This window comes from Poecilia reticulata, linkage group LG15 (assembly GCF_000633615.1).
Source record: "Poecilia reticulata strain Guanapo linkage group LG15, Guppy_female_1.0+MT, whole genome shotgun sequence".
Taxonomy (NCBI): domain Eukaryota; kingdom Metazoa; phylum Chordata; class Actinopteri; order Cyprinodontiformes; family Poeciliidae; genus Poecilia; species Poecilia reticulata.
Genome location: NC_024345.1, coordinates 10356221 through 10368077, shown reverse-complemented (window position 1 = coordinate 10368077; position 11857 = coordinate 10356221). Strand labels below are relative to the sequence as shown.

Genomic DNA, 11857 nt, shown 5'->3' with positions numbered 1-11857 from the left:
TGTTTAATCAGACGAAAGACTTTAATCAGTGTTTGTTCCTCCATTTGTGGTTTAATTTTAACTGAAGGGTCACAGATGCTGCTTCTCTTCTTATTTTTACATCACTTCTCCCTGTGCACGAATTCACGTGGTTCACTTAACGTGTTTTTTTGTTTGTTTTTTTTTTACTTATTTAGTGATTTATTTTTAGACAAGTAGGTTCTTGGTTATTTTAAAATAGCAAACAAAAAGGCGTTTATTTGTAGCTCTCCGTTTAGATTTCAGGATTTAAAATTTTGGAATTCGAGCAGTCGCGCATGTGCAGAGAGCGTTGCTCCGCAGCTCCTAACGTCGCTGTGGGGAGAGAGCTCCCTCTCGCTTCTCTGTCTTTGGGGCGACAGAAGCAGCAGGCAAGCTGCTCGGTACAACACAGGCTCTCGGTCGGGGGAGAAACCCAGCAGAAATGTCTGAAAGTGGAAGTCAGGAATCCGTCGAGGCCTCGGACGGCAACAGCTGCCAGCGGACTCTACCGAGACCGCCCGTTGGCAACCGAGTGACTGTGGTGCTCGGGGCTCAGTGGGGAGACGAAGGGAAAGGGAAAGTTGTGGATCTCCTGGCTCAAGACGCGGACATGGTGTGCAGATGTCAGGTAGGTGAGCCCTCGGGCTACAAAGCGCCAGCTGTTACCGGGTAAATGCCCCCGCAGGTAACCGTTGGTCGCTAGCTAAACGGCGCTTCTTTCCCTCACGTCGGAGTCACGCTGCTTTCATGTCACCTCGTTTAATTAGGGGAAGCAAAGCGGAAATAAAACCCCTCTTTGACAGCTTCCGACTTCCAGTGTGGGAGTTTCTGACAGTTTCTCCCGCTCAGTGATGAGAAGAGTTCCGCTACGCATTTATACGTCAGGTGTTTTCTCAGGGTTAGCATTAAGCTAAGCACTATGAGAATCAGAACGATATGTTGACATTTTCTCCAGTTTTGCAGAAATTTCTTGAATGCAGCGTTGGTTTTAACAGTCTAAGCAATATCAGACAGACTTGCTCTGTGTTTGCTAAAGTCACCTTGAATTCTTGCTAGCTGCTTACCTCTTTAAATACCTGCAATGTAGATGTAATATAGTTAATGATAGTTATTGGTAAATATAGCAGCCACAAGGTTAATCTCTTCACAGTCTGTTTTATGTTTTAGCTACAATGAACGCTTAGTTGTTTAGTTAACTAAAGGACTGTTTTTGTTGCCAGAGCAACACCTTCTTCTGAGACTCCCAATACCATTAGGATTATAGTGGATTATTATTATGATTACTATTCAAAAGTCTTTGGTGTTTTAGAAATGGAGATATCTTTTGCTAAGAAATATAACCCTGACATTTTTAAATATTTCAGAAGAACATAAACAATTCTAAAAGTTAATTGAATAGTTTATTGAACATTTCCACGTTTCATTTGCAACAGCTTTTCAGTGCCAAACAAAAGTTTCAAGCCTGAATACTGGGTCAAGCTAACATTATCAGGTGAAAACGACTAAAAGTATGATTTAAAAACAATGCAAGGCTACAGAATTTGACAACAAATTAGCTATGTTCTAGTAGCAAATAAAAAAAAAATCTTGCTTACAATTTTGCTTACATTATAGCAACAGTATGTATGTTACTTTTCAAAAAAAAATGTGCATATTAAAATGATCACAGTGTCATAACAGTATAAAATAAGAGATAATATGTGAAAACATATTTAAAAAAAACTCAGCCTTTTCCCTATGGACCTGCTGTCATCTGAACACATCTCTGGCAGAAACAACTGACCAGAGCCAGGAGGAGTGTCTTAACGCTGTCAATCATACTAGTGGACTCACCCTTCACACACATGCTCTTTGCCATGCTACAGCTTGTTTACCACAATAGAGGATGCCATGAATGTTCAAGCCATTTGTCATTGCCACAGATGATGACAGATAAACGGTTTTCTTGTAACAATAAGTTGTTTATCCACCATTACCACATTTAACAGCAGGAACATCAGGTTGAGTAACAGTTCTAAGACACTCCTCGTGACTCTGATTAGTTGTTTTTGGCCGGTAGTGGTGCATTTTTTTTCAGACAGCAATAGTGGCACTTTGGAGGAGGTGGAGGAGAGCAATCTTGTCAGATTATCTGTCTCATGTTATACTGTCACAACATGGTGATTCTTTTAACAAGTATATAAAAAAAACCAACATATTTTTGTAAACGCAACTTTTATGAGATCAGACTTAATGATTTGGTTTGTTCTAAAAATCACACATGGTTTTATTTATTCTTTTTGAAAGGTTTTATTGGCTCTAGTGACCTTTATTTGAGAGTGGTCAGACATGGGGAAGAAACGCATTAAAGGCTGGGACTAGAACCTGTGATGGCCCCATACATGGGTTGTGCTGTACACCTGCACACCAATTTTATTTATTCTTGACAGCATTGATTCAACATGCTGTCATTAAATATTTTGGTCCATACTGAATTGATGGTATCGCACTGTTTGCTGCAGATTTATTGATTGTACAACTATAAAGCAGATCTCTTTCTATCACATTCCAAAGGTTTAGTAATGGATTGAGATCTGGTGACTGTGGAGACTGATGAAGCTCAGTAAACTCATGCTGTGTTCAAGAAAGCAGTCAGAAAGTAATTTTAGCTTTGTCACACGGCGCAATGTCCTGCTAGAAATACTCATCAGACGATGGGAACACCTTGGCCAAAAAGGGATGGATTCATTGAAGTTAACAATAATTCTCAGATTGACTGGCATCTGCACAATGTAAAGTTGTTAGTAAATGGCCCAAAGTGGACCAAGAATATCCCCCCCAGCTCTACTCTATTACCACTACCCTGAAGTATCTCTATAGAGCTATAATGTCTTATTTTGGTGAACTTGTAACGTAGGATTCCAACTCTCAGCTGACATGGGTGGCACTCAGTTCGAACTACTGCTGCCGACGCAGCAGTAGTCTGTTTAAAGGTTTAAAGGCTTGTCTGTTTAAAGGTTAAACATGTTGAGGCTTCAATTATTACATTTTTTACCTCGGTTGCAGTGAATGATTGATTTAATGCCACCTTTCTACCATCTTGATACAGTTTAGCTTCTTTGATCTCACACGCCATACTGTGTTTGTCTACATAGCTGCCAGTCAGTGGATTATCTTGTTTGACCATTCTCTGTAACTCTGAGATGATGATCGTTGGTGGAAGTTCCAGTAGAGTACCAATTAAAATGCCATGTCACAAAGTTATTTAATTAAATCCTCGTATTTCCCCATTCTTATGTGTTTAGTCATTACACTGCAGGAAGTCGTCTTCATCCCATGTATGACTGGAATCGTCGAGTTTAGGTTTAACCTGCCTTTTTGGAGTAATGACACAAAACCATATATTAAATTTTCCTTTAAGTATGTATCCGTTCATATGTATTTATACACAACATATTTACAGTATGCAGTTTGGTTTCTTGTATATAGTAATGTAAGCCTGTGGGTCTTATGCTAACGATGCAGGTAAGTGTCTGTGCATTTCTGCAGAATGCAAAATATCAGCATTGTAAAGTACTGGAATATATGACAGACTATTATGTTTCCAAGTGCCACTCATAGACAGTCTTTAGGCCAAAATATTTGGCCAATCAGATTCACCCACACTTCCCTGAAGGCCCAGGCCTGAATTAGAGACAGAGGCTGAGACGCTGAAGGATAGCTGGAGTCGCAAGCGTCTTGATTTCAGAAGGCAGTAGAAGTCGCATCGGCGTTTATCATATTCAACAAGGGTGTTGTGTAATGCATGTTTTAAAAATGGAAGACCGACCAGTGTAAGCCAGTATGAATAATGATTGCAAAAACAAGGTCCAGAGCAGTGAACCAGTGACTATAGAAAATACTGTCATGCATTGTTTTCTGATGGCTGTTTTTCGTTTGCAATAAGTTCTTAAAGCCATTGCTGCCTTTTCAACAGTAACAGATAATGTGCTAGTAATTCACACACACATTGACACGAACAAACTATGAGAATGAAAGAGCAGTGTGGGCAAACACAATGCCCACATGCTGTATGAACCCCAACTCGTATATAATTACGTTAAAACTGTTCCTGATATTCAACTTTATCTGGTCACCCTAATGGTTTTCCACTAAAGGGCATGATTTTTGTTTTGTTTGACATTATAAACACTCAAAAATTATCTTGTTTGATTTGGTAATGGCAAATTTGAGTCAGATATCGGGGGTGTTGTGATAAACAATCGTATTGTTTTGGACTGACGGGAAATGGCTGCAGCACAAATTAAGCCAACTCATTACCAACTTGGGTGTTAAGTGTTCATGCATGTCTCTACCTTGCAGCCAGATTTTGTCAAATAAATTGCCATCAGATCTGGCTTCTCCATGTAAATCAGGTGAGACCCTGACATACTAGGATTTTTTTTTTTTTTGCCTTGGACTGTTTCGACTCCCAGCTCTCCACTTATGATTGGGATGATTGTTTTCTTTGATCTTCAGAAAAAAGACTAGATGTGATTGTTTGTGAAAGCAACAGAGGTGGGATGAGGTAAAATCCATGAAAAAGCTTTTTTTCTGTTAGTGGAATAGAGCCAAATATTTAATCAGAGGAGAAGCCTGCAGTCTGGCTATCCTGTTGCAGACTAAACAATGTATTCAGACCACTTGTAACGTCCTGTATTGATCTATTTTCCAGGTCATATAAAAGCAACATAGATTCTTGTCTAGAAAATCTGGGAATGTAGAGATTTCTTTGGTGCTTCTGAATCTCTCAGTGAAAATGCTCTCTATTAGTTTTGGTTTATTAGCTTTTATTTATCTCCTGTTTAGGAAGTCTCGTTCCAAGTCACTCAGCCTAATCATTTAATGTTATTATTAGCAAAGATTGTTCTATAGCCAGAATTTTAAGCTCAACGCAATCTCCATCAGCCTGCTCGGGATAACAGTGGTGTTTATCTTTGGAGTGCTCCGAATATCTGCCGTGTTCAGAGAGCTATTAGTTTACTCTGTTGATAACAAGTTGACATTACAAGTTCTCCTTCCAAGTGCCTTTCCACAGACTGTCTTTCCAAGAACGTAGCGGGACATAAAACGAGAAAACAGGTTTTGGCTTCCTGCGCTGCTTCCTTTCCATGCCTTGTTGGATGTGTACGTTTAAAATGGCTTTGGGGGGGTGTTCACTGACACGTGAGTACGCTGTGGTGAGCTGAAAGAGATAGTGTCGATCTTTTTATAAAATCGACTCTGCAAGCAGTTTTTTTTCTTGGTGTTTGTTACAGCATAGGCCTCTGAGAGTAAGGTCAACAAGTAGAAGAGAGAAAATACGTGAAAATACGTGAGACTGTATTGTTATTTCAGAAAATAAAGTTGTATAGCAGTTAGTACATCGGGTTCCCTACCTGTCCACTCCCTCATTTCTTCTGCACACCATGGATCAGGTTTTTGGGTGTTGGTCAGACAAACGAAGCACATTAATGCGTCTTGTTGCCTTGGAGTCTGGTGTTTGATTGTGAAAACACCAAGGCGACTCTCTGAACGAACAGGTCACACCTGGAACACACTGCTCTCTTGTTTGGCACGCTCAGGAAGAAGACAGGTTGTGTGTCCTAGAGATGGACGTAATATGGAGATGTAAGATGGACGCCCAAAATGTGTAGACTGACACCAAAATTTAGCAAAAGAGCTTCTCCAAAAGAAACACACAAGTGACAGATTGCAGTTTGCAAACACACACATGGACAAAGACCTTCATTTTTGGAGACATGTCTGATGAAACTCGAGAGGGGGGGAGTTTCATCAGACATAGGGCTGATGTCTGCAGGAGGAACTGATGCACTTCATGAAATAGATAGAATCACGAGGAAGGAACTTTATGTGGAAATATTGAAGCACCATCTAGAAATCACCCAGGAAGATGAAGCCTTTTTTCATTATTATTTTATTCTGCTTATGTACATGTCTGCTTTCAACAGTACAAGCCTCACTTTTAACATTTTGTAAAAAGAAATGGAGAAACCATGCTGCTTTTTTCCCTCCATGATGCACTCGCCCACTTTGTTTCACTTTGTTTTACTATGTTACATATAAAACCCTTGCAAACTACCTCGAAGTTTGTGGTTGTAATATTGCACAATGTGACAAAGGGACATGAATACTTGAATACTTCCGCAAAGACCAGAATACATTACAAATACGTGTGTGATCATAACGCATTGAGTTAATGCTACAGCTGAACTGTATGGCTTGTTGCAGAAGCAGAAGTTCCTGTTCTGTCTTTTACTTTGACACTGTGCGAGCGTACCATCAAAACGCACTTCATGCTCATAAAACATGAACGTATTTGTTGCGCCACCCAGCTTCAGTCTCAGTTGTGAAAGAATCCTTTCACAAGAATCCTTTGAAAAAGAATTCTTGGAAGAATTTTTTTCAAGAATGTTTATTTGTAATGATCATTGTTTATGTTCATTACAAATGTTATGTCTTGCTTATGACAGTGCCATGTCGGTCTTATGCACACCGACAGTGCCATGTCAGTCTTAGGCACACCCCTTCACACGAAGTGTTACCAAATTCTTTTATGAAGTGTCATTCGGTAGTGAAAGAGTTCTTTCAAGGAATAATTCTTTCACAACGGAAAGAGTTCTTTCAAGCATTACGCCAGCCTTATACACACCCTTTCGAATAAAGTGCTACCAAGAATTCTTTCCCATGAAAGCATTCTTTCTTTAAACAAAGAAAGACATTTTACATTGTCTTTTTCAAAGTGATAGGTTGACATTAATAAACGTCCACAAGTGCAACAATGTGACCGAATTTATCAGAAGTAAGGGAGTGTAAGATCAAACCATTTTAAAGCAAATAAGAGTAGTTTGAAATTGAGCTTTACCACACTTGTTTTCTAGCAAACAGTTCAAATCCCTGTCGGATGGATGTAGGTATATAAGATAAACTCAGGAAGATTTTTCCATTGAATTGGGCAAACAATAATAAACTTTTACACCTTAAACAGATGGTTTCACTCCATCAAGCTTTCGAAGATTGGGAGGATGACTTGAAGAAATAAATCAGATTTTGCACATTGACAAGGTTGGTTATGGTTTGTTGAGAAACCCAGAAAGAGCCTTAATGCCACACAACACTGAACTTTAGCAATAGGAAAAATATTGAAGTGAAAGTTTGTTCATGTTTTGAGGCACCAGAGCGATCTTATACCCATACCTCAGTGGAACGTATAAATATACATTTATGTAATTGATCTGGTGTTTCCAAGCCTTTAAATTTATGTATTTTGAAAGTTTTATGTGGCAATTTACCTCCGCTGGCTCAAATGTCCAGGTAGATGTAGTGAGTGGTCGTTTCAGTAAAAATTGTTAAGAACTGTGACCGCCCCGTTTCACTTTGGGTCGATGTTCAACCCACACTTTATTATAGTGACACCTACAAACAGCGCAACAAGTTTCGTACCTTCCTGGGAAATGTTTTTAAGTGTTGAGTTATTTCATCATATTTCTCTCAGTCATATCCAGCATGGTGATTTCTTTATAGTACCAGTTTTTAAACTGTGCTTTCTTTTTTTTATATGAACGTTATCATATTATGATATGATTTAAATTTTTCTGTACTGCCTCTCCAGCACTGGACAGCAGCAGGTGTCGGACCACTAACAGTTCAGTTTGTTATGACTGGAATGAGGTTCTGGTCACGGGACCCTATGAAGCAGAGCGCAGTTCTTTGGTTCTGTTGGGGAGGGATGTGTCGTAAAAGTGCTTTCTAAAAAGGAGAGGCATCTCTTCCCAATCATGTGTTGTCCTCTACACCTGTAGGGTACTGTGCTGGCCAAGAATAACTTTGTGGTAAAAGCACATGCTACCTTTGATTTATGTACTTACAGACTGCAGAAAGGGGAGCAAATCCTGGTCCAGGGATGAACTAGAGACAAAAGAGGCAAAGAAAAAAAAGGATCTGCAGTTAAATTTAGCTTAGATTTTTTTTTTTGTTTCGTACTTTCACAAGCTGTTTTTAATGCTTTTGTTATTATAACTGTCATAATCTAACTTCTGGTGAAGTTTATAAATAAAATCAAAATTCTAAAGCTTCTTTTTGTATTAGGTTATTTTTTCTCCTTAAAATTAGTTTGATTTAAACATTTCAGTGTGACAAGCTTTCCAGTGCTTTACACTGCAGCCACATTCACCCATTCACACTCTCACATTTGCACACAGACACACAGATCGGTTGGTGACGTGGGGTTACGTGCCTTGCCCATATTGACATGTGACAGGAGGAAGCTGGAATCAAACCTACAATTACTGAAGAAAACTACCCCACAAATGCAAAATCTGTTGGGGGCAAATTCTTATTCGCTGCACTGTATATATAATTGTTTTGAGGAAACTTTTGGATAATTGCATGTTGTAAATTGTATAGCTGAGTGTTGATATATGTTCAAAATGCGTAGAATCTCTGATTCTCAGTGTCAATTCAAAGGCTTTTTTATAGTTTTGATTTTGATACCTTAAGAGTAAAATACAGTAAGCACCCTCTACATTTGGAAGTAGTTTTTATTAAATGTTTATTGTGTGGAACTTTTTAAAAATTTTATTTATTTATTTATTTTTGAGTTTTTAGAGTAAAACAAGTATAAGAAGCTAATGTTAGCTAATCGTGACAGTTTGTGTTATTTGTGACTGGAAATATTTCAGAAGATTTGAGCTCCTTTTGAGTAAAGGAAAGGTCTTTCAGCCATTCGACTGGTAGTATGCAGCAACAGGTGGGGGGAGTTGTATCACTGATGGTCTGTGCTACTTGTAGCCAGATTATAATTTAATTAGTTGTGGCATTTTTATCAAACTCCTAGAGTAATCCAAGTGTTTAGTTTCATTAACCAGTTTCTCAGATTGGTGATAATATCCTCACCTCTAAGCTGTCAGATGTCCCACTTTGTTTTGTAACGATGTAAAAAGCTCAGTGTTAATGAGCTAAGTGATGGCGTTTCAGTAAGTATGGGTTCAGACTGCACTAACATGCATCGATCAATAAACGGATTTTCTATTCGGTGACTTTGGGTAGTGGGACAAGGACAGCAGCACGGCCATTAAATGCTGCTAAAGGTGTAACTGATCTCGCCCTCTGTGCAAACATGACAGCCAAAACCTTGATATTCAGGTTTTTCATTTCTTACAGCTGGTGGTGAAGACCGCTGGAGAACCAAATATTCTTCCTCCAGCTACAGTTTCTTTATTCTGAAAGTGAATAATCCTCAGGAGTTGAGCTGTGAGGTTTAGACTTTCATTTCATCATGCCAACACCAAGTCTTGCCCGGACATGTAGGATTGGTTTTGGGTGTGCACCATTTTTATCTTTTCAGACAATAAACTACATACCAACAATCCACTGAACTTGTGTTATATCTGGAAGATCCTGTGGGGCCAACAGTACAAACAGAAAGTGTCCTGCTTGCTGCTACTCGTCAAATGATTCAGCCTGAATGTTTCTTAAAAAAAAAAAAAAAACAACCAGCAGGCCTCTCTCTATTTCTGTTGCTTCTCCTCAACATCGGCTTTCTGCTGCTTCTCTGCAGGGCGGCAACAACGCCGGACACACGGTGGTGGTGGACTCTGTGGAGTACGACTTTCACCTCCTACCCAGCGGCATCATCAACCCCAAAGTCACCGCCTTCATTGGTGTGTAAGAGCAGCATACTCTCTTCCCCTCTCTTTTTTTTTTTTTTCTTAAATCCAAACAACGTGCACACATTCAGGCACACTAATAAGGGCGTTCTTCATTATTATTATTATTTTTAGAGCAGATTGATTAAGATATTACCTTTTGATGTGAAAAATCCATTTTAATGACTGCTACAGAGACTGCGAGCAGCTTGACTCGGCTCCAAACTGCAGGCTGTTACGCACTCATCTGCACTAACTTCATTAGCTAATGGAGTCCCAACTCTTCCTTTAAGGCTCCCAAACGCTCCATACATCTGTGCTTCAACATGCAGCTTAATCGCGTCTCCTTCTCTACTTCTTCTGGGTCCATGACACTTTAGTGCTTCTCTGTTTAAGGAGATTTTCTTGTAGCGTTTCAGTTTGTCTCGTTTCCACATTTACTTTTGACACATCCATATTTTCTACCTTTGTTCTTTATTGGTGAAGGGAAGGATTTTATTGTATCGTTTATCATTTATCGTGATAAATTTCCTAAGTGAAAAATTATATTTACTATTGTCATGGTGCATTCTAAATAATAATTTTTAAAATCACCCAAAACCATTCGTTTTGTGGAGATTGTGAGTTTCAGTATTGTCTCCGCTGTTTGTTCAATGAGAGTATCATTACACATCAATTCATTTAAATACATGATTAAATGCACTTACTGTAGGCAATTTGGTGCTACAAATCCTTCTTCTTTATGTGAAAAGGAGTAACAAATAGTTATTATCGTCACTTTTATTATTATTATAGTAGTCCCACAAAATATTGTGTTAAAACTTTAAGTCCACCAAACTCTTGTATTTAAAGCCTCATTAGTCAACATCTTCTACAAGGTGTTTTTAGAATAAATCTTGAATTAAATTTAATTCCATCACCTTTATCTTTACAGTTTAATAACCTGGGATTACTCTAAGGTCTTCCTGTAAATGTTAGGAGTTGCAGCATTAGTTTACAGCAGAAGGAAGAAGTGGAATGAATTTGTCATGTTGAATGCTGAGGAGAAAGTGCTGTTATTGTGTTGTGTTTTCCCCCCCCCCCCCCCACCTGTGACTCCCGGTGAATCCGTCGTAACTCCAGAAACTTTATTTGACCAATTTTTTCATTCAGCAACAACAATATTTGTTCAAGCTCTACCTCCAGAGTTTTATTCTTGAACTGCAGTTGCAAACTCTGGCAAAACAAAGCGGGTTTTTAAAGTGACGTAATTTCTTTTAACTTTTTCTTCTTTACAATTGGCAATTCCACTCAAGTCGCTTGCCACCTCCTACTGTCATGGAGTAGCTACAGGCTCTAACGTGAACCTCTGCTTGAGCTTATTTAAGCTGCTTCAAGCAGAACAACAACTCTGCAGATGTTCTCTTTTAGCTCCTCAGTCAATGCGTTAGCTATTCACACTCTTCAGTTCCTCCACTTTTTTTTCGTACACTTTTCGCCACTTAACTGCCTCTGCTTACTTTGTGCTATTTGAACTCAACTTTTACCCTATCCTGCTCATTCAGAATACGATAACATTACGGCTGTGTCTTTTGGTATTAATATCTTCTACGGTTTGTGAAATCTTCAGCTTTTTGTGACCCCATTGAAATGAATGGAACATCCCATAACGTCTGGAAAATTCTGCTAAAAACTTTGCACTCTTTCACAGCTATCTACTTCCATGTATTTTCAGCCAGAAACGCCATTCAAACTTTAAAATGTAGTCATATCCTTCACATACTTCTGTTTATTTGAGCTTTTTCATATCTTTTACAGATTTCATAAAAATCAAGTTTTTGCTCATATTGCGTTCTGTCTTCAGAAAAACAACTCTGGCCCTCTAGCTCTGAGGATTCCCAATTCAAAGCATCTGGCACCAATAATTGACATTAACGCTAACATCAGTATTGGCTGATGTAATTCATTTTTTAGCATAGTGATACTGGTACTGTAAGTAAAACTGGGCCAAGGTAAATAATGTTGATTTCTAACTTGTTGCCGTTGGGGTACATTTTGGACAAGAATGGAGTCGACCATGTGCTGTTTGTTTGGGCATGTGGTAGTGATGCTCTGTGGGATTGTGGGGTATTTATCTGAAACAAGGAAGCAACGTCAAGCATGTGGTCATTTTTTTTTACAATGTCAAAATGGTAGAGAAATATATATATATA

General features: G+C 38.8%; 1 protein-coding gene across 1 annotated transcript in view; it reads left to right on the top strand.

Moving 5' to 3' along the window:
• Nucleotides 1-295: 295 nt before the first annotated feature.
• Nucleotides 296-11857, top strand: part of adss2 (adenylosuccinate synthase 2) — a 22860-nt gene continuing 11298 nt past the window's right edge. Inside the window, exons 1-2 of the mRNA XM_008429176.2 lie at nucleotides 296-628; nucleotides 9578-9680. Coding sequence (XP_008427398.1) covers nucleotides 443-628; nucleotides 9578-9680 — 289 coding nt within the window. The 5' untranslated portion in view covers nucleotides 296-442. The remainder of the gene's footprint in view (nucleotides 629-9577; nucleotides 9681-11857) is intronic.